This window comes from Pristiophorus japonicus, chromosome 6, assembly GCF_044704955.1.
Source record: "Pristiophorus japonicus isolate sPriJap1 chromosome 6, sPriJap1.hap1, whole genome shotgun sequence".
NCBI classification, from domain to species: Eukaryota; Metazoa; Chordata; class Chondrichthyes; family Pristiophoridae; genus Pristiophorus; species Pristiophorus japonicus.
In genome coordinates this window covers 153,518,655-153,546,642 of record NC_091982.1, presented here as the reverse complement: position 1 = coordinate 153,546,642, position 27,988 = coordinate 153,518,655, and the positions used below count along the sequence as shown (strand labels likewise).

Genomic DNA, 27,988 nt, shown 5'->3' with positions numbered 1-27,988 from the left:
GCTCCCTCATTGTGTCTATCTCTCCATCTCTGCTCCCTCAGTCTATCCCTCCATCTCTGCTCCCTCAGTGTGTCTATCCCTCTATCTCTGCTCCCTCAGTGTGTCTATCCCTCTACCTCTGCTCCCTCAAGTGTGTCTATCCCTCTATCTCTGCTCCTTCAGTGTGTCTATCTCTGCTCCTTCAGTGTGTCTATCTCTGCTCCCTCAGTGTGTCTATCTCTCTATCTCTGCTCCCTCAGTGTGTCTATCTGTCCATCTCTGCTCCTTCAGCGTGTCTACCTCTGATACTTTTGTTCTTTTCCCTATTGTGCATTATCCAGTGTACTGTTGTTACACTTCCTCACCCCAGAGTAGTGCCTTATTCGAACCAAAAATTTAAAAAAATTCTCACCAGACAGAGTTAACCTTTATTTTCTACCCCAGCTTGTGAACTCAAGAATAAATTTGAGCTTCAATCAGGCATAATCAAGTTGGGAAATAATTATTGAGATTACTGCACATGATCATGCCCAAGTTATACACGCACAGATGATGTCAGATAGGGACTGTCAAAGAGACGCGGCTTTAATGAAAAACAAGTCCTAGTCTGCAGGGGGAAATTATTCCAAAGGGCGGGGGGGGGGGGAAAGGGGTTGTGGAGGGAGTGCAACAATAACAGTACTGAGAACATCCTGAAGTGTGGATAGACAGCAGCATCAGGCACAATCTGACTGTGTGGTGTCTGTGACATTGTGCAAAGCTGAAGCTGTCTCCTCTGGTGCTGTTATCTCTGCTCAGACAAGGAGAGAGCTTTTTGTGTGTTTGTTTTGGCAGAGAGCCAGTATACCCAGCGTTATAATAATCCTAACAGCGGCATAAGAGGCGTGAGTGGGAAGAGCGGGGAGGAGGGGGGTGCCTTGGTTTGGAAAGCAGTTGCCACTTTTCAGTCAAATAGTTCCATCTTAACTCCATTATTGCTGAATTGTGTGTGGGAAACCGGTCACCAATTTTTCCATCCCTATGTTGTATTTAGCAGGAAGCTCTTGATACAGTGGAAGAAGATCTTAACATAGTGAAGGAGCTCTCAGCACAGTAGAGAGGCAGCTTTTGGTGCAGGGCAGCTCAAGAAGGCATCTTTCCAGCCCAGGTTATTTATGAAGTTGTTCAGGATGATTTAACACCAGTACAGGAAACTCTTAATGCAGGGTAATTTTTAGAGTTCACTGTTAGTGATTGATTTTGCAATGGATAGTCTTTCAGATTCAGCATCAGTGCTCACTCCCAGGAGCAGACCTAATGTCCCCTATGATCTGGAGTACACCTTTTACTGCTCAATATCGAGTTAAGTGATAGCATGGTCTGAGACACCACATAGAACCCTTGCTGCGTATACTGGCCACTGCTATCGCACATTTGCCACTGTTTGGATTCTCCTGCTTGCACAGAGGCTGACTGAAATGCCTTATAGTGGGGCAAGGCACAAATGCAAAACAAAAAACTGGCTTATTGTGTATGAAATACATGATTAAATGGAATACAGTTTTCACAGTAATATCTGTCACTTCCTTCAATTCCTCATTCTGTGAAAAAAGACGCGATTCTACTGACAGTATAGATGAAAGCTTACTTTCAACTTTCAAGCGAGTTATTCCCAAGTTAACTGGCCCCAGGTTCTATTATAGACTACTGGTATTGACCCTACCATTTTGATGTCTCTAATTAAGGGATGAGAGAGAGAGAAAAGGAGCAAAGTACCTTTAAGACTGTGAGGTCAGGTAGAGGGTTGGCCTGCTGAGCTGTCAATCACCAAGGGCTTCAAATTGGACCTAATCTTAGAACACTTTGGAAATGATGGGATCGAATATCCATCGCCTTCCCAGCACATAAGTCCAGCAGAGTGCAGCAGAATGGCTAAAAATTTGGTGACCCACATCAGATGGAGCGAGGCAGGAGTTTGCTCAACCCAAAGACGCTTGATGTAAAATAATTGGTGTTGATGCAATGCAAGAGATTCTTGACGTAGAGTATTTGATCTTGGTGTAGTGCCTGAAACTCTTAGTGCACCAGTGATTTGATTATGCAGCTACCTCCAAATATTTCAAGTCGTTCTTCACTTTATTCTGTGGCCATAAGTGGAAGAGATATTTGAGCACAAAACCGAACGCTGCCCCCTACTCCAAGACCCCGCTGAGTCCCTCTTGCCCAGGCATCGACGGCCCGATCAGCTTTCTTCTGAGGTGACAGCATTCTTTATTCAGGAATGGGAGCCACGGATGAAATTTCCTCTCCCTAGCCCAGTGACAGGGCAGCAGAGTTTAGTGTAACAAACAGAGTAACACCAGAGGGAAGTGGGCACAATGCAGCCTAGGCAAAGCCATCATCATGGCTGGTAAAACCAGGTTAGTTGCATTGTGCTAATGTTCTTGTGAAACAAAGTGTAAATGTTTCCTCACCTGAACCTGACTCGGTATTGGTCTGCTGATGTTAATCTGCCACTGCTATGTTCTGAAAGACTGAAGAAGTTGGGGCTCTTTTCCCTAGAAAAGAGAAGACGGAGAGGGGACCTGATAGAAGTCTTTAAAATTATGAAAGGGTTTGATAGAGAAAATATTTTCACTTGTGGGGAAGTCCAAAACTAGGGGCCATAAATATAAGATAGTCACTAAAAATCCAATAGGGAATTCGAGAGAAATTTCTTTACTCAGAGAGTGGTTGAAACTCGCTACTACAAGTAGTAGTTGAGGCAAAAAGTACAGATGCATTTAAGGGTAAACTAGATAAACGCATCAGGGAGAAAGGAATAGAAGGATATGTTGATTAGGGTTAGATGAAGTAAGGTGGGAGGAGGCTCGTGTGGAGCATAGACCAGTTGGGCTGAATGGCCTACTCCTGCATTGTAATTTCTATGTAATGTTCAAGTGTGCGAGATTCACCTGTCTGTTGATAGTGGCGAGGTCGGGGCGAAGGAGCGGCGAGAGATTGTAGAGGGATGTGATCGAAGCCCAGGAGAGGCATGAGTTCGCGGCCCAGAAGAGGCAAGGGCCCAGGGGCAGCACGGGCCAGCCCACACTGCGATATGTGTGCGCACTAAGTCCGTGCAGCAGAGCTGGTCTCCAGTCGTCTTGGTTAATCCTTGCTACTGGACCAAGACCGAGCGCTGTCAAGCCCATGTAGTGGCTGGTGTGCAACGGTCACCACACATTAAAAAAATCCAAGCACAGGCATCTTCCATCCTTCAAAATTTAGTTCGGACCTGGAATTTTAGGTCCATCATTGAAACACCTGTGAACTTTTTGACATGGAAGCAAGTCATCCTCGATTCGAGGGACTGCCTATGTTGATGATGATGATGATGATAGTGTAGTTTATTTGTTTGTATCTTTGCTGCAGGAGCGGCTGGACACCATCTGTCAGGGACTCTCGGACAATAAGAAGAGGAACCACGCCTTGGTCGAACGTGTGCAGTTGACGCAGAATGCACTGGCGGATCTGGAGCTGAGGCGCTTGGAGCTGGAAGGACAGAACAGACAACTGCAGGAGGTAGGTGACAGAAAACGGGGGCGTTACCGGTGCAGAAGTATGAGTGCGTGCATCCTCATTTGAAGAGCAAGTGGCACCATCAGGAGGACCCCATGCTTGATAAATCAAACAGCAACAAAACTATCACTTTCCTGATCAATCTTTGTATTTGTTCCAGTTTTTGTCCTCTCCTGCCCTGAAGACGTTCACTCAGACTGGGTGGGGTCTGATTCCACAGGCAATAGCTGTCCTCTCGTCCCTTGCTTTGTTTGGGTCCCTCTTCTTGGCCTAGAAAAGTTGGAAGCCAAGCCGATCCTCTGCTCGACTGGCATCCACATCTGCATTTCCAGCAAGAAGCACTGGACAGTGTTCAGGAGCAGGAATTCTGGCTGGCTTTTGCCCCCCCTCTCTTGCTCAAAGAAACTGAGGCCAACTGTAGCAAGTGAAGCGTTGAGATCAGTTAACTTAGCACAGTCTGGGGATCAAACCTGGAAAGAGCCTAGTTTGTTATAGCTGAGTACCACACCAGACAGTGCATTCTCCCACTGAACTATTAGGGGAGCTGGATTTGCTTTACATCTATTTAATTATATGGAAGATAATCAATGAAGAAGCAACTGCTGATGCTTGGGAGCAGGATTACCATTAGCTTCTGGCAACATCATGAGCTCCAGCACAATGTTTAAAATGGATAGTCAGAATATTGCAACATGTGAAAGTTAAGGCCATCACTTTGCAATGCTTTGATTCCAGGAATGGTGAGACTCCTTTAAGTCGATTGGGATTGCAAATTTACGTTTTCCAGCAATGCCCTTTTCGCCGTGAGTCTAAACGAATTAGTTTCATCCCTGCTATGCATGTGTGAAATCCACCTGAGTTAAAGCTTTGGGAATGAACAGGAATGGGAAGCTGAAGGAAAAATTCTGGCTCTTCTAACCTGGGCTCTGCCAGGGCTGGCTGGAAATACAACCTCTGGGCAGACCTCATTGTTGGGCATTGACTGGATTCTGTTGGAACGCTCCAGTAAATACTGCGCAGTGTTCATTAACCAGGGCTCATCGTTTCACTAAAATTCCTAAACCACAATTGTTGCCACCTTCAATATCTGACCTTGGATTTTAGGTGTTTTCGAACAACTCCACCTCACCCACGCAGACACAATGCCGTGATTTTGCCTACCGAGGTGGGCTAAATGCGGCCGAGGTAGTTGGCAGACTGCGACCCCGCTCCCGGTAACATCGCGCTCTGTTGAAGTGATTTTGCCCTGATTGGGCTTGATAAGCCCACCTGCGAGGTTCCCAGCCAATTAAAAGGAAGCAGGTCTGATTACATCATTTGATGATGCACCATCAGACGGTTTCCTTAAAGGGACCATGCCCACATTGATTTTGACAGTTGTGCTGTCGGTGTTCTGCAGTATTGAGGTGCTGCAAACACAATGACTGCACAGAGGTGCAGGGCTGCACCCAGCCTCTCCCATGACTCCCTCCATGGGCGGAAGAGACCTGGCTGCAGTGGCGCAAACTTTTCAAGGATCACAGCAGAACATGAAACGTTACGGCAAAACCACACTCAACCTTATCCTATTGTGCCACTCATCACATCCCCATCACTCTGCCTGCCCTACTCTACTTCTGCACATCCTTACTCACACTAACTTACCTTGCACCTCCACCCATCCCTCTCCCTCTTATCACATCCCCATCTCACTAGCAACCCCTCACACTCAGCCTAATTCTTGTCCAATCATACCAACTAGCAATACACAAGGGTAGGCTTCGGTCTTTTAGTCAATGTTCATGTAGAGTTTCTGCTAATGTATTGTTGTATTGTCAAACATTGAAATCTATATTTTGAATACTTTGCCTTCTTGGACAGATCTCTGTGCACCTTTGGAAGTGGCTTAGTGAATTGTAGTGAATGGTGAGATATAACGGCATCCCCTACAATGATGATGAGTGTGAAAGGAATGGCTTGGGCATTGTAGGGATGCTTTATAGTGCTGGTGTGGGGTGGTGCTAACCTGGTGCATCATGTGGCAGCCAGGGTGCACAGTGTCAAGTGGAATAAATCTGGCCATGGTAAGGTCATCCCTGGCCTCCCGGGCAGTAATGTGGTCGGGTGCTGAAGCCATGTGTCCTGTGCAGCCTCAGGTGATTGCGGAGAAGGTTGGTGTTGTTGGTGCTGCTGGTGCGTCAGTTGATGAGTGTGTGCCTGGTGATGTTGGTGTTGGGGCTGATCGTGGTGGGATTGTGAGGATCAAGGTGAGATTTTTTTCAAGGGCACCGATGCTGCTGGAATAGATGGTAGCTGAAGTTGAGATGACAGAAGTAATTTGTCAATGGTGAAATATGTTGTTCCAAGGAGGTGACAGTGAATAAAGCGTTTACTCCAAACGCTTCCAACTTGCATAAAGCTGAAAAGTCTCTTCCAGATCCTAAAGGCTCCAGCTTCTAAGATTGGAAATTGAACAGGTGTTAAATGGTAGCTTTTATACCACTTTTGCAGCTGTCACCTATTCAAAACAATGGAAAGTTGTTGAAAACCCGATCTAGTTACCTGACGTGATCCCCGAGCGACATGAACCTCGTGAAAAAGTTGGAAAAATAGTCAGTTGGTGGTAAAATGCTGTTCAACTACCCTTAAACACCATCTTTACTATTTCAATTGGCTCACCCGTGCTGGGTCTGTAAAGCGCAGGCAGACCCGGCACTTAGGAAACTTACCCGGAGGTGGGTTCAGAGCGGGATACCGGCCCACTATCAATCTTTTAGATTTTGGTAGTGGACCCGCCTCTGAATCCGCCCTCTGAGCACCGGCAAAATGCAGCCCAACACGTGACTCATCGTTCCCCGAGAGGACAAAAATTGGATCAGGTCCAATTTAAGAAACAATTTGACTCTCTTCCCCCGGTCCTTAGACTCCATTTGAAAATCACACAGCATGGAACTGACCTCAGACCTGTTTCTGTCTCAAACTGATGGCTGGTTCTTCTCACACATGTCCTCTTGGTTCCCATTGCTCTCATCCACCAAAGCAGTGCCACCTTTTAATGTGCTGCAGCACACATTACATTAAACTAAGGCTGTGAGGTTATCTGCTTAAATGAAATGTGAAACATTACAACACTGAATCTAATCCCAAATCTTGCGGATGGGATCCAGGACAAGATGGTAACATCCTGCTTGAAACTTGCAGTTGGTCCAGTTATGCGGCCAAAGTTGGTGGTGATTCATCCTTTCAAGTCACCATTGGAAAACCACTTCCATTCATATCAAGTAATGCTCCAGGCATGCTAACTATTGCCTCATTGAGTGATTAAAGTTCATTAGTAGAGCTGAATAGGTGATATTTCTAGGTGGAGAACAAATAGGCAAAGTAAGCCCAACCTGCTCCATTTACAATGATCCAGAGAGCACTTGTGTTCCAGAATTGTCTGAATCTGCAATGGATGACAATAAATGAAATTTTGGCCCAAAGTGCACAAGTATTTATAAAATAGAAAGTAATTGGTCTGAGTAAGAACCAGCAATTTGTTGAAGGAAATAAATATTCACTCAGGTCTGAGAAAGAATTTGCATTAATGTTTATCTTTCATATCCTCAGGGTGTCCCAAAACGCTTCACAGCCAATGAATTACTTTTGAAGTCATTGTAATGTAGACCGATGCGCTCGGCAGTTTGTGCACAGCTAGGTCACAGACAACAATGAGATGAATGACCAGTTTAATCTGTTTTTGGTGGTGTTGCTTGAGGGCTAAATGTTGGCTGGGACACTAGGAGAAACTCCACTACTCTTCTTTGAATAGTGCTATTTGGAGGTGGGGCAGGTAGAATTTCAACAGGGATTGTCTCAATTTTCAGCATTGCCTCAGGGAAAGTAGGACAATGGCTATAAACCTGACATTTACTGTCATCTTCGTAGGCAGTCCTCGAAGCGAAGATGACTTGCTTCCACGCCAAAAAGGGATAAGTTCACAGGTGTTTCAATGAAGGACCTGATATTCCAGATTCTGAACTACATCCTAAAGGGTGGAAGATGCCTGTGCATGGATTTTTTTAACGTGAGGTGGCCAATGCACTTCAGCCACCACACGGGCTTGACAGAGCTAGTCTTGGTCAAGTGGCAAGGATTACCCAAGACAACTGGAGACCAGCTCTGCTGCACGGACCTAGTGCACACACATATCGTGGTCTGGCCTGTGATGCCCCTGGGCCCTCACCTCTTCTGAGCCCCAAACTCATGCCTCTCCTCGGCCGTGATCACATCCTTCTACAATCTCTCGCCGCTCCTTCACCCCTCCTGCTGTGCTTGCCTGCACTGCAATCAGCTACCTGGCTTCGCAGCCGTTGCCCTCCTGCAGCAGCACGCGCAGTTCCCTCTAATACATAGATACATAGATAGGTGCAGGAGTAGGCCATTCGGCCCTTCGAGCCTGCACTGCCATTCAATGAGTTCATGGCTGAACATGCAACTTCAGTACTCCATTCCTGCTTTCTCGCCATATCCCTTGATCCCCCTAGTAGTAAGGACTACATCTAACTCCTTTTTGAATATATGGCCCCGGCCTGCTGATGGTCTTGGAAGCCGGGACCGCGCTGATTTCCGGGTACGCATCTACTGAGCACACTCATCATCACCATACATACAGAAATACATTCCTGTGGTATTCCTGTAGCATTCACCCTGCAGTATTCCCACAGTGTTCTGCAGTTCTGTAGTGCTCCTGTAGTATTCAACCTGCATTTTTCCGCAGTATTCATTCCTACATATTCTCATTGCTAATCATCTCATCATCATCCCAAAACTCAATATTTACTAGATGGACAGCTACAATTTTAATGGGGAATCTCCACAAATTCAAATCAGAACAGAAAATACATTTTGGTGTAAAATGATCAGAATTGATACGTTCCATACCAGCCCACAGCCTCTCATGACCGGATCAGCCAAGATCGTATTGATTGGCGGAGCAGGCTCGAGGGGCCGTATTGCCTACTCCTGCTCCTATTTCTTATGTTCTTATGGTCAATTTCTTATATCCAAAATAATGCACCAATAAGTTTGTGTTGGAGAGAGACTGTCATTGCTTCTAGCACTGGTTAAACTCTAGTTATAGATTTGTGAGTGCGGATAAGGGACAGGGCTGTGAAACCAATCGCTCCAACTCTCTAACTCCACCCCTAGATGTTGCACCAGCGGCAGGTGAGCGAGGAGGGGGCCCTGAAGCACATTGAGAAGCTTCAACAAGAAAAGCATGTCTACCAGGAGCGAGTGACCAACTTGCAGAGAGCTGTCGCCCAGCTAGAGAACGAGAAACGAGAGCTTCACCGTTCAAAAGTCCGCCTCGAGAAGGACCGATTTGCCTTAAAGAAAACACTGGATAAGGTAAGGGGGTCAATCAAAGTTGCACTGGCTGATCACTCTGTGAAATACACTCTAGACAGCAGCCATTGACCTGCACTTGGAATAGTCAGAGCCACAATGGCTGGAAGCCAGCTGACATCAGGTATCTATCTGCCCATTATCTGTACATTAAAATCCTTCGGGTTGGATTTTTGGTCTTCTGCCACCCCTGTTAGTGTCCCAGAGGGGCGGCAATGGCAACAGGAATGGTTTCTAGGCGGGTGGCCAGTCTGCAGTGCCGGGAAATTAGTTGCTGGGTTTGCGGGGACGCTGACCAGCGCCCGGGAGCGTCGAACCAGTGTGGAGTGCCACCAGTTTCGACTGTGCTTCGATTTTGAATTGACGCTGAGCCTCTAGTGTGCCCTAGTGGGACCAGCTGGGAAACCAGGCGGTCAGAGCTGTCCTGGCGACGGTGAGTGCAGTAAGTAAGAAATGAGGTAAGTGTGATTGTTTTGTTCATTTTTATTTATGCTAATGTGGGGTGGTCAAGGTATTGGGAATGTTTTTTGTGTGTTGTGCCAATTTTTATTTCTTCAAGCGAGCCTCTCTCAGGGTGCTCCGAGGCTGGCTCATTAGCTCGGGATTTTCAATTGGTCAGCCGGCCTAGCGCCCTAACAGGGGTGTGCAATGCCTCCCTTAGTGCTCCGCTCCACACTCAGGGCCCAGCTGTGAATTTTGTGGCTGAGGACGCAAACCATTTCCCGGCGCAAACTTTACCACCCCGCTGCCAGTACCGCTCCGAAATGACCAGAACAGAAAACCCAGCCCCTGATGAGCTGTAACCTGTAAGAAAGAAACTAGCACGTAAAAATTGTGACCCACTTTTGGACTTTGAATTGGGGAGAAATCTGAGGTGGAACCGCTTTCCGCTGGGTTTCCGCTCCTTTCTGGCCTGATGGGGGTGGTCCAGGTGCTCCTTCTCCTGCCTCCTTTCCATTGTGACACAATGGGGTAAATCTTTGTCTTCACTGCCTGGGCTGAGTGGTCTGTCCACCCTTTGAAGAACCTCCTCGATTTCCATTCCAATGGAATGTCCTACATCAGGCGGGCGATCCGCTCGGCCGGTTTCCTGCCCACGCGGTGAGGAGGAGACTTAGCCCCTATATTTGGAGGTGGGACTGAAGAGTAGCTGGCCGCCCCCCACCACCCCCCCAGTTCTGCCCAGCGTATGGTCAATGGCAAATGCTGTACAAGGGCCATAGATGTTGCCCACAATTCCATTTCCCCACAACCTCAGGGAGATCTCAGGGTGATTGATTGCCATTAGGAACAGATCTGGAAGAACTCAGACATGAAAGACCAATCTGCCCTTCTCTTTTGGTTATCATGTAGGCAAATATGTTAGCCAATTTTCACACAATAGATTCAACAAACAATAAATAAAATATAAGACCAGTAAAACTGTTTTTGGTGGTCTTGGTTGAGGGAAATGGCCAGGAGAACAGGAGACCTCCCATGCTTTTCTTCACAAAGCACATGCAATGCTTTATGTCCACTTAAAGAGACAAGTAGTTTAACATCATATCTGAAAGATGGCACCCCTGAAAGTGCAGCACTCCCTCAGCACTGCACTGAAGTTTCAGCTTGGGTTATAGGCTCAAGTTCTGGAGTGGTGCTTCGATCTCCTTCAATCATCTGACTTTGAGGCAAGAGTGTTACCAACTGAACCAAGCCCTACAAGACTAGAATCGCTGCGAGATCAGGGGTCGCTTTTCATATGTAGCGTTAATTAGGTGGGACTTGCACTCCACCCGCCTAATGGGGTCAGCAAAGGGCCAGAGCCATTTTTGCAGCCTGCTCTCATTTCAGAGCTGCCAGCGAGAAAAGAACCCCTTATAAACAGGTCGCTGACCTCGTAGCGCAAAATCCGATTATGGTGGGCCTAGGGCAGCGTCTCAAAGGGGAAGGGTGTAAACATCAGGAGTGAAAGGGAGCAGCAGCTTATGGCGGCAGGGAAAATGTTTGCAGTAATCAAAGCAGCAAGGAGGTCAGATATCGGAAGCCTTTAAGGCTCAAAACACACAAGCGTCCACAGTATTTTGTTTTTGCAGCAAAAATGTCCTGCCTCCAGCCTCTCCAGACTGCAACTGAAGACACCTTTGAAAAGTATGCTCAAGGTGGCCACCTCCCAAGCTTGGCGGGAAACTGGTGGTAGCAAGGCAGGCAAAGCCGAAAATGGCATCGGGTGGCATGACTCGGTCATCTGACCCCTATTTTGTATTTATTCATGAAGCATGTTTCTGGTTGACTAAATCAAGGTCTTCCCGAAATTCGGAATGGGCGGGCAACCAGCGATCAGACGGCACTTCACTTTCCCGTGCAATTTTGGTCCCGCTACTGCCCCGTTTTTAAGTGCAAAGGCGGAAGTTGAATCATGAAAATTCCCTCCCCCGAATTCTTAGGCATTGAGGTAGCAGGGGCAGAAATTGTGCTGGTTCATCAGGCATCAGGTGCCACCAGCACATGTTGCTGCTGACTGGCGTTGCCTTCTCAAGCTCACTATTTACGGCTTTCAGGATGTGTGTCGCTTATTGGTGCTTAGAAAAGTGATGGGACTGAAGAAGATGCTTGTTTGGGGACACAGGCTATGTTGTCAGTCTGTTCTTCAATATACTTCAAAATGCTTCCTCAAAAAAGCCTTTGTCAAACAGTCCTTGCATTGCAGTACATTTGTTAAAAAGGAAAATAAAACAAAATGGTACTTGACCTGAACTTGGGGAAGCCTCTGGCAGCACCATTCCCTACTACTTCGCTGCTCTTGTGACAACTCACGCATGCTTACTTGGAGCAGATACTTGGTATTTCAAACTGTGCTTTAGCATTGCCGTTATCAGGAGTCCGTACATCTTTGTTTTTCCTACATCTCTCATGGTCCGCAGGGGTCTGGAGGCTGCATTTGTTCTGTGTGCTTTTTGTTTCCCAAGCCTTCTGTACTAAGCCCTTCTGGAGAGGATGCCATACAGAACTATTCTATACCGTACAGCTCTTCTGACACTTACTACAACCTCCAGTATTTGGTCATCAAAATGACTCTTGCGAGCTCTGGCTTCCCTGCATTTTTTTTTAACATGGAATTACATAGAATGTACAGCACAGAAACTGGCCATTTGGCTCAACTGGTCCATGCCAGTGTTTATCCTCCACATGAGCTTCCTCCTATCCTTCTTCATCTAATCCTATTTTACAGCAGTATTGCTGAATTAATGCATAGCCTGCACGCCTCTGTGCAAGATCAGGCATTTAAATATCTGCTTAATGCTCAGCTTTCTCACTACTTCGACTGCTCCATTGGTCAGCTCATTGTGTGAATGTTGCGGCACACGATTTATTCCTGCCACTGAAGCCAGCAAGTCAGGAGTAAACCAGCAGGAGTAAATCCTCCCACAATCTCTCAATAACACACAGTTAGGGCTTGATTTTTCCTACTGAGGCGGGAGAGAGGTGGTCGATGTCCGAGGCGGGTCGTGTCCCCATTCCTGGCTCCATGTCAGCTTCGCCCACGACGTTCCCTAGATTGAGCTTGTTAAGCCCACCCTGTGAGGTTCCCGGCCAATTAAAAGAAAGCAGGTCCGATGACATCATCGGATGATGCGTCATCAGCTGGTTTCTTAAAGAGACCATGCCCACATGCATTTTTGACAGTTGTGCTGTCAGTGTTCTGCAGCATTGAGGTGCTGCAAACATGGACAATCATTGCACAAAGGTGCACGGCTTCACCCAGGCTCTCCCATGACTCCCTCACAGCACGCAGGGAGGTTCCTTTCCCTTCCATTGGGTGGATGAGACCACCCCAGGCCAAAGAAATATCAATTCCACTTACCTTTTTCAATCATTCCTTCTCTTAGTGCCCAGGGATAGTCCTGCATGCAAACTTTCTCTGGCGGTCTCACTACTGGGCGCTACAGGTGCCTCTCTAAGCAAATGTCGCATCGCTGTCGAAACTAGGAGCGTTACACACTGGCGTGAAGCTCCCGGGCGATACTGCTCCGCGCCACCACAAAACCGGCACCAAATTTCCCGGCAGAGAGCTGGAAGTTGGTACACCGGGCAGTAAGCATTTACAGACCCATTTACCGCCCCCTCTGGCGCTCTAACAGAGCCACAATCCAACTGAAAATCCAGCCCTTAATTTTCCTCAATGGTTTCCTTGTCCATTTGGTAACCTCCCTTTTCATAGAATTGAAGGGACCTGAGCCCTCTCCATTCACTTTCATTTAACTGAATTCCAATGCACCAAAACCCTTTCCAATGGATCAAACTTTCTCTCCCACTGTACTGAATTCCAATGGAGTAAGCTTCTTTCCATCCGCTCCCCTTGTACACAATTCCAATGGCTCAATCCCCTTCCCATTCACTCTCCTTGTACAAATCCTTTATCCAAGCATAACATGTTGTCAGTCACCTATTTTTAATGCTCAGCTCAGGTCACTGAATTTCACAGAGAACACAACAGATTTTGTGAATCTAATCACTGTTTCCTTCAAGTATATTTTTATGAGGTGCTCTGTGCATTTTTGTTGAGATTATATAGCTGAATAAATGGTGAAATGGGCTGGAGTGCAAAGGTTCACCAAGTGGCAGTTATTTATTGCCAGTTTACAGAATCCTGACACAAACAGAACGCTTCTTGGCAAGAGGGTTCTGTTTATTAGAATTCAAGCTGCAAAAACCAAGGGCCTGAATCAGCAGAAGTGCATCACAAATGATCGTTTTGACCAGCAGCTAAACCTGATTTGTGTGTGGGCTGATCAGTCACTTTCCATTGCGGTCCACTTCTTGGTCTGATCTATGTGATGGCACTGAGCCTGACGCCTGTTCAGGGCCCACCCTGCTTTGTTTAAAGAACAAGAAGCACATTAGGACCCCTCGTAACAAAAAAAAAATCAAGCTTTAAAACAAATCACAATGAACCCACTTTAACTTATCCTTTTCTCTCCAGTTCTGATAGCTCTTACAATTTGAGGGTGTGGAATGGGCGTCAGTAGATATGCAACCACTGTGTAGAATGGCTCAGTGGTTGTGTCAATTTACTATGAATTTTAATGGTGCACTCTTATACTGTGAAAGAAAGAAAGAAAGAAAGAAAGAAAGAAAGAAAGAAAGAAAGAAAGAAAGAAAGAAAGAAAGAAAGCCTTGCATTTATATAGCTAGGATGTCCCAAAGCAATTTACAGCCAATGAAGTATTTTTGAAGTGTAGTCACTGTTGTAATGTAGGAAACACAGCAGTCAATTTGCACGCAGCAAGTACCCTACACACAGCAATGAAATAAATAACCAGATCATTTGTTGGAGTGATAAATATTGGCAGGACACCAGTGAGTAACTCCCCTGCTTTTTTTCGAGTAGTGCCATGGGATCTTTTACGTCCACTTTAGAGGGTCGTCGGGGCCTCGGTTCAACGTCTCATCCAAAAGAAGGCACCTCGTCACAGTGCAGCATTCCCTCAGTACTGCAATGGAGTGTTAGCCTAGATTTTGTGTTCAAATCCTCTGGAGTGGAACTTGAACCCATGACCTTCTGACTCAAAGACAAGAGTGCTACCCACTGAGCCACAGCTGACACACTGTATGCTATGTAAGATTCTGCCAAGCAGATGCTTGTAATGTGTCCTAACCACAGTGAATTTTTTATATATGGGAACATAAACATGCCTGAATTGACATTCATAGCAGGTCCATTGAAAGGATCTCAAAACAACTTAACACTTCAATGCCATCGAGGCCTTAAAATAATCAGCATATTGCTTTAATAAAACATACTCAAAACAAGCACCTGAAATAGACTGGAAAAAAGGTTACTCATAGCTTTATGAGGCTATTTCACTTGTTACTGGTCAGTTTGGCACTGGTTGGATTTGAACTATGACCTATTCCATCAGGGACAAACGTGTTACCAAACTGACTCCTTTAAGTAACCATTTTTTGTGCATCATTTAGCGTCTCGTATACTTTGAGAAAATTCCACCCTCAGTCAAATTTTTTTGAGGTTAAAGTACCCCACCTTCTCTAGTCAACCCTCAGAGCTCAACATTCTGATGCTGGATATTATAACCTTGTGGCTCTTTGAACTGTCTCCAGCACTTAGATATTTCCCTTGTCACTTAGTAACCAAAACTCGACACAGTACTGAAGATGTGGTCTGACCAGAGCATTAAACATCTATCATTTGAGTGGGGGATGCAAAGAGGTTACAAAGGATTATAGATCGGTTAAGTGATTAGCCAAGAAGGTGGCAGATGGAGTATAATGTGGGGAACTGTGAAATTGTCACTTTGGTAGGATGAATGGAAAAGCAGAATATTTTCTAAAAGGTAAGAGATGAGTAAATGTTGGGATTCAAAGGGAACCTGGGTGTCCTTGTACACGAATCACAGGAAGTTAACATACAGATACAGCAAGAAATTTGAAGGAATGTTAGACTTTATTGCATGGGGGTTGTAGTATAACAGTAAAGAATTCTTGCTTCAATCATATAGGGCCCTGGTGAGACCATACCTAGAGTATTGTGTACAGTTTTGGGCTCCTTACCAAACCAATACTTGCCTTAGGGGAGGTGCAACAAAGGTTCACTTGATTGATTCCTGGGATGAGATGGTTGTCCTATGATGAGAGATTGAGTAGAATGGGCCTGTTTAGAAGAATGAGAGGTGATCTCATTGAAACATATAAAATTCTTAGAGGGCTTAACGGGGTAGATGCTGAGAGGCTGTTTCCCCTGGCTGGAGAGTCTAGAACTAGGGGTCATAGTCTCAGGATAAGGGGTTGGCCATATAGGGCTGCGATGAGGAGTAATTTCTTCACAAAAGGTCCTGAATCTTTGGAATTTTCTACCCCAGGGAGTTGTGGATGTTCAGTCGATGAGTATATTCAAGACTGAGAACAATAGATTTTTGGGCACTAAGGGAACCAGGGTATATGGGGATAGGCTGGGCAAGTGGAGTTGATGTAGAAGTTCAGCCATGATCTTATTGAATGGCGGAGCAGGCTTGAGTCTTGATGGTTTACTCCTGCTCTTATTTCTTATGTTCTTACAAGGATGTCTTGGCGTCTGGCACTGGGTGTGTCACCAAGACAAGAAACAGCTCAATACATTCCCCCACAGAAGGAGGGCGGCACAAATAAAACACTAGCGATCCAATCAAGCTATACAATACTTTAAACAATATATCCCTAAATTACTATTCTATTTGCCCACCAGTCGTTGAAGATGTCAGGCATACTGGTGGGTACCATGTAATGCCTCTCCAGGGCCACCCGGGCTCACATAACTGTGGAAGAGAGACAGGCAGTCAGAGAGACCCAGCCCATGGATACCACACATTCTGAACCTGTTGATTCTTAGGGGCCGAAATTGCTATCTGCCCGAAACGGGGCGCACCTACCGTTTTTTAGGTGCATGGGCGGACATTCCGGCGATTTTCAGCTCTTTGGTTTCTGTTTCCAGTCGGAGCGGAGTTGGTGTCAGGAGAGGGGCGGAAATGTGGTCGGGTCGGAGTGGCTGCCACTAGCAGGGCGGAAGTGGAGGCGGGTCGGAACGGCCGACGGAAATAGCTGTCAGTGCCACCGACCGGCGGCTGCGTCGCTCCCACGGGGACAATTTCCCGCAGGACAATTTCCGAAAGGGCGTCGCCACCGGTCAGTAAGGGGTTGGCCTGTGCCCGACACAGCAGGAAAATGGGGGTAGCGGTCCCCTACACCGCTCCAAAATTAAAGGAGGGCAATATACAAAATGGCCTCTCCGCACTGACCGAGCGACGGTCACGGCCCTTATAGAAAGGGGTCGTGTCTGCCAATTGTTGCAAGACTCTTTATTTCTTATTTCCTCGATTTTCCCCTTATTTGTTTTCTCCCTACACACCATACCACTCTTTTTGCCTAACTAGTATCTCTTTGGTTTTTCGCATCTTCTTTCTTGCTATTTTGAACTTGGTGTTGTCTTGACCTTTGGGTGTTGGCCCTTCACCAGGCTTTCTCCATCGGAACAAAAGATTGCTTTCACTTAACAAACTAAAATATGGACCAAGAGAAGTCACTTGTCTTATTGAGACCAGTTTTTCTGATGGGCAAAGTCCAAACTACTCATTGTTGATCCTACTCCATTTATTTAAGAATCCTGACAGCAGTGAACAGCCAATGCAATATGCACAAAAGAGAAAATGCCATGAAAAGTCTCCCTGACCCCGGGAAGCATTCAGGTAAAAAGGCAGAAAAATGCAATATCGATATTGAATTACAGCTGACCTTGTCCAATCTTAACTGGTTGCATTTCACAGATGATATTCATTCCCAAGCAGAACTGCAATGTGGTCCCTGGAGTCAAGGTTACCAGAGTTCAGATTGCTATAATTTTATTGTATTTATTCATGTAGCAGAAAAACATTTCCGTTGCTGGCTAAAAAATAAAAATTTCTGCAGCGATTGCCCGGTTCCTTTGGGTATCTGATACTGTCTGTTGGAACTTAGGATTGGAGATTCCCGGGAGAGTGTCAGTCTTTCTAGGAGTCCCGTGGAGTGTGTAATCCTTTGTAGGGGTTCCCCTGAAGTGTGTAAATATTTGCAGGGTATCCCCGGGAGTGTGTAAGTATCTGCAGGAATCCCCTGGCAGCATGCCACTATTTGTAATGACCCTATGTGAGAATGCTTATATTTGCAGGAGGTTCTCTGGGAGTGTGTTAATATTTATAGTGATTCCTTGGTGTACGCTAATATTTGCAGAAGTCCCCCAGGAACTTGCTAATATCTGAGGATTCCCCTGGGAATGTGTCTATATTTGCAGGAGGTCCTCAAGAGTATATCAATGATTGCAAAGGTCCCCCAAAACAGAAGTGTTTGAAAAGCCCTGGACTAGGATAATAGTGTTCTATAGAGAATTTGATCATCTACATATACGCTTATCCTGATAATCTTTAATGTTGTTTTTAACAAGACATTCTTCCAGCTCCTTGTTAGAGGAGTATGATAGAAAGAGCTTGCTTTTATATAGCATCTTATTGTGTCTCTCCTGGCATTCCAAAAGCTTTGCAGCTTTTGAAGTTTAGTTGCTATTGTTATGTAGGCAAACACAATAGCTATTTTGCTCACAACAAAGTCCCGCAAAAACACAAGTGAATAATCAGTTAAATTGTTTTAGTTGGTTGAGGAGAAATATTGACCAAGGCAGAGGCTCTTCTAATAGTGTGAAGGGATCTTTTACATCCACCTCAACATGCAGAGGGGGCCTCGGTTTGATAACTCATAGGGAGGATGGCACCTCTGACAATGCAGCACTCCCTCAGTACTGCATTGGAAGGTTAACCTAGATGATGTGCTTAAGTCCTGGAGTGGGACTTGAACCTACGTACTGTTAACTGTTCATGATGAGAAGTTGTTGCACAAATCTACCTCTCTGTGACCAAACTCTTTTCTCTGAACTTCTGCTTTACCTTTCCTAATTTTGGGCTTGTTTTCCAGTTCTATTATCACAGATTAAGTTAATTAAGCTGCCATAGTTATGAGGTGTAACCCTTGTATTTTACTTTATTGTTAATAGCAAGTGCCTCCTGTGAACACTTCCTCCCTACCATCCAAAGGAAGTCTCATTGCAAAGATTAATTTGATGAGACAAATTGTCTATCCAATCCAAAACAAAATGTTGGGTTTCAATAACTCTTCTTAGTGAATGAAGCACCTACCTCAATAAATCCCTACCTGTACTGTTAAATCATCACCCTGCAAGGATAAGAAAATATCACTGAGCCAATTCCCAATAGTCAATCCCAGCTGAATTGCATGGACCAGAGGGATTACACAGTGGTCAATAAGGAACCAGAACCAGAAATGGCTTTCTCTTGAAGTTTGAACTTAAATCTTCACTCAAAAAGGCACATCATTTAAAGTAAAGGCTGCAAGCATTGGCAAGAAAGCAAAATGTGCAGTAACATTTACCACTAAATATTTAAGGGGATTAATAATGAACCACTCCCTTCCCTTGTATGGGTAGATTCTGATAAACACATTGCCAGTTTGCCAGGAAAAGTTATGCTGTAATGAGAATTTATAAACTGAGTCTGATCGCAAATCTTTTCTGGCAAGAGAACCTTTAATCATTTGTTCAGCAATTCAGTCCACCCAAAGTGAACAGAAAACATCGGACAAAAGGCACATTGTGCACACGAATAATGAGATTAATAAAATAAATTGCTAGCTCTAAATTAAATCTGGCAATGGATTCACAAAGAATTAATATTACACTGAGGGTAATAGGGAAGCATTTAGTGTTTACAACATTAATTCTGTACAATTGTATAAGAGGGAAAAGGTTTGGTCATTTAGTATTCTATACAATGGGAATGAATGGGAAGGGGTTTGCTCCATTCAGATTCTATACACTGATAATGAATGGAAGGGGTTTGGACCATTAAGATTCTATACAATGGGAATGAATGGGAAGGGCGTTGGTCCATTTGGTGTCTCTGTGATGGGAGTAAATTGAAAAAGGTTTGGATTCTATACAATAGGAATGAATGGAGAAGGATTTGGTCAATTAGGATTCTATATAATGGGAGGGAATGGGAAAGGGCTTGGTCCAATGGAATCCTATCTATGTAATGAAAATCAATGGAAAATAGGTTGGTTCCTTTGAATTCGAGCTGTAGAATGGGAGTGAAAAAAAAGTCCATTGAAATTTCATACAATGTGAGTGAATAATATATTGGAATTCTGTGCAATTTGCTTTGTGTTTCTGAATTCAAGTGATTTGTATAGATTAGAAACAGTAGATCCCCAGCACTATTCACTAGGGCTTTCCATTCAGCACATCACATTTCCCTCACTACTATGCGTTGCTACCTTTCTTTCAGTTAGTTCTGTATCCACCTCCCACTTTTACCTAGGACACCACTTGTCTTGAGTTTATGACGCAGCTTTATGTGGAACTTTATTAAAGGCTTTTTGAGAGTCTAAGCATACTATATCACAGGACTTTCCAATAGCTACATGAGATGTCATCTCCTCATGCACCTTAATGTTGGTGAGCACGATCTCCCCCTTTTGACTATTACCTGCCATTGACTAGGTTATTTTTGTATAGGTAATCCTCAATTTTGTTCCTAATGATTGGCTCCATTACTTTTCCAGTTACTGATGTAAAACTAATGAGTTTGTTTTATCATCTGTTTGGAAATGTTGGTATCATATTGGCATGTTGACTCTCTTATGATAACTGCACTCCCTTTATAGATTGTGTCCCTAAACTCATCTTGCAGCCTCAGATCTATCCCATCCATCCTTCAGGATTTATTGATTTTGATTTTGCACCCTTGGACCTTGCCAGCAATGTCAAAGTCATTACGTTTGATTGTAGGGGACTGCTGGTTGCATCATTACCCAGGCTGTTGCTGAAATTGGGAGCTATGAATCACAATGCCAATTTCTGCCTTAAGTTACTCCGATAGAGCTGAGAAAATTGACAGGATATATGGGCTCAATTTTCCCCAGCATTTGCGCGTTTTTTTTGGAGCAGGCTGCTTTTTCTGGCCTAACTTAAAAATCCCCAGTTTCCCAAATCAATTTGCACCAGTGTAACTCAGTTGGTTATGAATTTTTTAAGTCCGTTTTTTTTCAGCCAAAGGGGGCGTAATCAGCCACCTACGCCACTTCTGGCCATTTAGGCAAGTTTGGTCAGCTGAGAGTTACTCCAGTTCTGATTAGGCCAGCGTATGTGGCCTCTGCAGAAAAACCTTCCCTTGAGTTAAGGAAATCGGTGCAGGTAAGGAAAGCGCGCAGCAGATGCCCGGACACAGTGAAAGAATTGAAAAACACAAAGCAGCAACTTACCTCCAACCCCGCCCGAAGGCTGTCCAGTTCCCTTCTCAGTTCCCACACACAGGAAGGCTGCCCGGTTTCATTCTGAGCCCCCAAACACAGGAAGGCTGTCCGGTTCCATTCTGAGTCCCCGGTTCACACACACACACACACACAGTCTGGTCCTGAGAGAGAGTCGGTCCCCAGTTTACACACACAGGAAGGCTGTCCAGTGTGAGACAGAGAGAGAGAGAGAGATAGAGAGAGAGACCCGAACCAGCGATCGAGAATGGGACCAGACCGGACAGCCTTCGGGCCGGGTTGGAGGTAAGGTGGTGCTATGTGTTTTTATTCTTTTAATTTGTTGGGAGGTGGCTATATGCAGCCTCAGCTCGCATTGTGTCCCTGGTTACCATGGTAGCCCGATCTTTTTGGCGCAGATCAAGGCTCCACCCCCCTCAGGTTAGGCCACGCCAAAATGAAGAGATCCAATGGGGAAATTTACAACCCTTTTTTTTTGGCGTAACTCTTCAAGAACACCAAAAAAAAGCTTTGGGGGAAATTAAGCCCATCGAAAGCAGAGTTTCCCTGCAAACTGTCATTAAACAAAGTCCCCAGAAAACCAGTAAATGCCTTCAACTTCCAAGAGGTGACCCAGAACATGCCACTTCCCACTTCTCCCCAAACCTCTTCATTAAAGGGTGCTTCTGACCACTGGGTCCAAGCTTCAGCACTCTAGTCACCCGTCCAAGTGAGCCTACTTACTCATCCCTCCACACAAGACGGCAAGATCAGTGAATCCTCCAACAGCTGATCTGCCATCTTTCAGGGCTTTGTTCTCTCAGCTGCCGCTCACAATATCAATGTTGACAGGAGTACTGATTAAAGCGCTAACCCTCTCTGGTTTCCACCTACTGCAAGTGCTCCCCATGTCCCTGCATTGACCAAAATATAGTCCCATCATAGAGCTGAGGGCTGCTGCTGAAATACACTCACCTCTCAGGATCTTTTGTCTTCCCCAACGCTCAATGGAACTGAGACCCACTCTCTCATGAGACCAAGGACCCTGATGTCTGAGGGGTTGACCAGTTGCCAGAAGCAGAAGTAATGCTTCCGACAATAGCAACTGCTTTCCCCGAATAGGCCAGCGAACCCAAGCACACAACCCCTCAACCAAAGGTGTTCTCCTTTAAAATGGAGCCCCACATATTGAACCAAGATGCCAGCAGCTCCTTCCCCAGCACCCATGACAGTTTGATACTCAAACCAGCAACCAGAGCAACAGAAAGTCCAAGGCCACCTACGGGGAATCGGCTTTGCACTGTCCAAAGATGACACAAACCCTACACAATCAGAGAGCCAGAACAACACCAACTTGCATTAATGTTGTGCATTTAATATAATAAACGTCCCAAGGCACTTCACAAAATTGATACAAATAAGAAAACAGACTCTGAGGCTGGAGGAGGTTGATTAGGGGGGGGTGGCCAAAGGCTTGGTAGGAAGGATAGGTTTTGAGAAGGTGGGAGGGGTTTAGGGATGGAGTTTCAGAGAGTAAGGCCAAGGTGGCTGAAGGCTCTTCCACAAATGGAGGCACTATAAAGGGTGATCGAGGCAGAAACCCTCACCACATTCGAAAGATACTTGGATGTGTATTAAAGTGCCATAACCTACAGGGCTACGGACCAAGAGCTGGAAAGTGGAATTAGGCTGGATAGCTCTTTGTTGGCCGGTGTGGACCCAATGGGCCGAAATGGCCTCCTTCCGTGCTGTAAATTTCTATGATTCTACAAGGGGAGGGGGGAATGCAAACAAGGTTAGATTTTGAGGACAAGAGTGGAAAGGATGAGCTAGCATGGGGTGAGGTCATGAGGATTCGGAGATGAGGAAGACAGTTTAAATCGAATGCATTGGGGGTCAGGGAGTCAATATAGGTCAGCAAGGACATAGGTGATAGGAGAGTGGGACTTAGTGTGGGATTAGCTCATGGAATTACAGAACTGGCCAGATACAGTCCTCAGCCAGAGATACTGGTGTGGACCAAAACACAACATCCATAGATGGTTATTCAGACCAGATGCCACGAAAATCTGCTGCTTGCCATTAAGGCCACACCCACAAGGCTACTACAAGTAGATTACAATCCCATACAACCCACCCCCACATGTACAATGTGCACCAATCGTCTCAACTTTCCTCTATCCCATCTCCAGTGACAGACCCGACTAAGGGCAGGGGGAACTAATTTATGCTAGTGATGTTTTCTGTCATGGAGATAAAGATATGAGGCCTGGTACACTAGTGTCGGGGTGGGGGCAGCGGAATAGAACTAGTTGAGAGAAATCTAATAATCAAACTTGAATTTTGTTCCTAAATTTCTTGAGTTTGGAACTGTTTGTTCCTGTGTCACATATGTTAAATTCAGGTTCAATGTGCGAGGTACGAGTTACTGACAGCCAGCCAGTCAGCTCATAAATTCACCCCCCCTTAATTCAATGGAACAAAATAATAATGGTTTTCACATTGCACCAAGACCAGTGGCTAACAAGGAGTGACTGAAAGTTTGATTGAATTTTAATCTTTCTTTTTCTTTACAAGTCCCTGTTTGTGAACTATTAGGGCATCAGTTTTCTGTTTGTATGAGGAGTTAATCAGGAACTACTGAAGGGGATTAAATAGTAAGCCTGGGTGGAGGGGGGGGGGGGAAATAATTTGTGTCACGCTTGTGTTTGACATCAGCAGTGCAGGCATTACCCAAATTGCTCATTTGGCCTTGTGACAAACTGGGCCTGAAACTCAGATCTGAAAGCTTCCACGGGTTGACTCCAGCCATTTAAATTAATTATGTGTGGTATTTCACGGCTCTTATCATGTTACAGCTGATGGCTGATAAACGTACAAGTTGCTTGGTGAAGCAGTGTCACAGCGAGGATTTCCATCTGATGGGAATGGAACATGGGAATTCCATGCTTGGAGGAGAATAATGCTTACATTTGGCATTCGGTGTTTATGGAATTTAGTGCGTTGTATCACCAGCACCAATTGCTGCCCATCCCCTTCCCCAGCGATCATCCAAGTATTGGGTCTGGTGACTTTTCTTTTCTTTCCAGTATTCTCGCTTCCTCACCTGAGGGCATTGACTTCTCACTGGGGTACTGTCTGCTGGTGTCTGTCACCCTTCTGGTAGCTTGCCCCAATGGCCACAATTTATGTGTGAAACTGAACAATGACTATTTGACTGCACAGGGCATCACAGTCGAGTTCTTGCATCTACACATGCACCTCCATCAGGGACAGTAATCTGGGGCAGAAACCTCGTTGATTTTTTTCCCTTCCTTCCCTTACCCAGGGCTACAGAGGATGAGGCTAATTACTGTGTTCCAGCCCTGGTTGCTAATCCTTTTTTTCTGTGCTCTTTAAGGGTGTGTTGGCTACACGTACAGTACAGTTGACGTCAAGTAAAGCTCCCTCCACTCTGCCCCAATAATGGCCCTTAGTTCCAAGTTCAGACGAGCATCTATGACTGCATCAGTGTGGCATTTTAAAAAATAGACTTTGACCACTAGTCCATCATCCTGTGACCTCCCTGAGTGAGATCGCCAAGTTCGTTTTAATTAGGGGCACTGGCCTACATTTTTTCCTGCAGGCTCATGAACTGGAGTGGATTGAACTGCCCAAACTCAGCAGATTAAAGAGACTTTCATCCTATAATTCTGGGCTGGATTTGATCCTTGAAGTGAAAGGCCAATACTTAACCCACCTAGTTCCTTCTGATTTGATTGCACCCATAATAAAACAAGATCCTTGCTCATTTGTTCAAGCTCTTTGCATAAGCCATCACACAAATGTGGCGAAATGTTTGGACACATACCTTTAAATGTTTGGTACCATGCAGGAGTCATGTGGGCATTTTAGAATCAGAGAATCTTACAGCACAGAAGGAGGCCATTTGGCCCATTGTGCCTATGCCGGCTCTTTGAAAGAGCTGTCCAATTAGTCCCACTCCTCTGCTCTTTGCCTATAGACCTGCAAATCTTTGCATTTGAAGTATATATCCTTCTTAGGCAATCTCCCGGAGTCGAGGATGACTTGCTTCCACACTAATGGGTTCTCAGGTGACTGATAAGTCTAATGCAGGATCTACAGTCTCTGTCACAGGTGGGGCAGACAGTGGTTGGAGGGACGGGTGGGTAGGATGCTTGGGTTGTTGTATGCTCCTTCTGCTGTTTGCGCTTGGCTTCCGCGTGCTCCCGGCGAAGAGACGCGAGGTGTTCGGCACCTTCCTGGATGCTTCTCCTCCACTTAGAGCGATCTTGAGCCAGGGATTCCCAGGTATTGATGGGGATGTTGCACTTTTTCAAGGAGGCTTTGAGGGTGGGCAGAGGAAGTATATATAACAAAGGATTACATAGAATATACAGAAAGGCCATTCAACCCAACCAGTCCATGCCGGCGATTATGCTCCATTCGAGCCTCCTCCCGTCTTTCTTCCTCTAAATCTATCAGCATAACCCTCTTTTCCCTTCTCCCTCATATGCTTGTCTAACTTAAATGCATCTATACTATTCACTTCAACCAATCCATGTGGGAACGAGTTCCACATTCTCACCACTTTCTCGGTAAAGAAGTTTCTTCTGAATTCCCTATTTGATTTCTTGGTGACTATCTTATATTGTTGGCCTCTAGTTATGCTCTTCCCCACAAGTGGAAACATTTTCTCTGTGTCTACTTTTATCAAAGCCTTCGCTTTTCAAGAGAAAAGACACCCAGCCTGTTCATCCTTTCCTGATCGATATATCCTCGCATTTCTGGTATCATCCTTCTAAATCTTCTCTGCACCATCTCCAGTGCCTCTATATCTTTTTTATAATATGGTGAGCAGAATTGTACATACAAGTTTAGCATAACTTAATTACTTTGTAATTCTATCCCTCTAGCAATAAATCCTAGTGCTTGGCTTGCTTTTTTTATGGCCTGATCTAATTCGTTTTGAAAATTACTATTGAATCTGCTTCCGCTGTCCTCTCAGGCAGTGCATTCCAGATCATAACAACTCGCTGCATAAAAAAATTCTCCTCATCGCCGCCCCCTAGTTTTTGCCGATTATCTTTAACTCCACTGCACGTAAAACCATAATTTGATGACGCATCTCTTTTCTATTTCTCTTGTCATTGGCATGAGTTCATTTTATTTCTATGGACCCGTACAAAAGCTCTTGCCTATCATCCAAATCAGTTCCTCAGTTAAACCTTGTGGAATTGTTCATAATGCTTCTGCAAAGTCTTTTTAAAAGTCTTTAATTAGTTTTCATGGTCATTGGCTTTGACCTCTAGTTTTGGACTACTCTTTTTCTCCACGACTTGACTGAGGCTTCCGACTGTGGTCCTGTTTGAAAAAGAGCAGGGACGTTCTTCCAGTGTCCTATCCAACATCTATCCTTTAATCAACACTACTAAAACAGATGACATCATTACTTATCTCATTACTGTTTGTGGGACCACACTGTGCTCAATTTGGTGCTGCATTTTCCTACATATTAACAGTGACTATACTTCAAAGGTACTGCATTGGCCATGAATCTCTTTGGGACATCCTGAGGCCATGAAAAGTGCTGTATAAATTCAAATAATTTCTTCTTTCCTTTAGTTCTGGAAGAGTATCGCAGGCTTTTTTTCTTCTTTCATTCAGTTGCGACATTGGGTGCTCAGGAAGAAATGTATTTTATTTGTTTATTCAAACTCCTTACCTGTCAGGTGTTGAAATTCTTCAAGCGCTATTTTTATTGCAGACATCTTTGGGTCAAATTCCTGTGTGCTACATTAGAGAAGTCATTAAGCTGTTTATTTTTAAATGGGCCAGTTACTATTATAATAGTGCTGACAAGAACTTGACATGGACGTGTCAACCAATTTTTTGATAACACCGCACAAAGAAATTTCAACCCCCCTTACTGTTTTACACTCTGTGAGTTTTTGATGAACATTTTAAATTGATAGTTTGGTCAGGTTTTTGATCCTGTTCACAACAGTTCCACGAGGCCTGACCATCCTCCGTTACCCCACCCATTCTCTGCAACTGATCCTCGACCTGCTCATCTTTGCTCAAGAGGCACAATACCAAGTTCAGGGGCCATTCTCACAAACCCACCATAACTTCACTCCCTCCATCCATTCCTTTACCCAAATTTGACTATTGACTCCCCCTTCCTTCCCCAAAACTAACCATGTTCAACCCTCTTCTCTCCCCAAACCTGACCACAGTCACCCCCTTCCTTCTCCTAAACCCAACCACCTTCATGCCCCTTTCTTCTCCAAATGCAGCCACAGGCTTTACGATGATTTGAACAGAAACAGCACCTTATCCTAATTGGATGGATTCATTTAATTTGGGCTTTATTTAGGTCATGAAGATTTCTGCCACCTATGAAAAACATGACTGAGTTGCTTACCTCCCATACGTGATGTAATTCTAAGACAAATGAAACATCATTTTGTTTCCTTGAACCCAGAAAATGCATTCAGAATATGAATGTTCATTGTATCTGTCGTATCATGTGCCATCCATTGAAAGAATTTCCATGTGAAAGATGACATTGAACGACCATGAAGTGACTGGGATATCCCTGATCACCCATCGATCTGAGCGACTCCAATTCTGATAATTCACACCTGTCCATCATGAAACATTGCCTATCCCCACAAAATCCAGAGTTAAAGGGGGAAAGATTGGGCTCCACAGCACCCATTTTTTGGGAGCTACGAGGCCTCTCAAACAACCAAAATGGCATACGCGCCGACGTATTTGTAAAGCGGTTTGCACCTAACGACCATCAACAGCATGCAGAGGAGGCAGATCATGACTTGGATTTTATTTATATAGCATCTTTCACGATCACCAGACATCTCAAAGCGCTTTATAGCCAATTAAGTACTTATTTGGAGTGTCATCACTGTTGTAATGTGGGAAACGCGACAGCCAATTTGCACACAAGCAAGCTCCCACAAACAGCACTGTGATAATGACCAGATAATTTTTTTTTTTAATTGTGTTAATTGAGGGATAAATATTTGCCACTCGCCTAATCTTCGAAATAGTGCCATGGAATCTTTTGCTTCCACTTGAGAGAACAGACGGGGCCTCAGTTTAATGTCTCATTCAAAAGAAGGCAGCTTTGACAGTGCAGCCCTCCCTCAGCACTGCAGTGTCAGTCTAGATTTCTTTGTGCTCCAGTCCCTGGAGTGGACTTGAACCCACAACCTTTGGACTCACAGGCTAAGTGTTGCTACCCACTGAGCCACCGCTG

At 45.0% G+C, this 27,988-nt stretch overlaps 1 protein-coding gene across 1 annotated transcript in view; it reads left to right on the top strand.

The window, feature by feature from the left end:
* Window positions 1–27,988, top strand: part of crocc2 (ciliary rootlet coiled-coil, rootletin family member 2) — a 367,498-nt gene that overhangs the window by 293,391 nt on the left and 46,119 nt on the right. Inside the window, exons 33-34 of the mRNA XM_070882196.1 lie at window positions 3,370–3,519; window positions 8,686–8,886. Of these exons, the coding sequence (XP_070738297.1) occupies window positions 3,370–3,519; window positions 8,686–8,886 (351 nt within the window). The remainder of the gene's footprint in view (window positions 1–3,369; window positions 3,520–8,685; window positions 8,887–27,988) is intronic.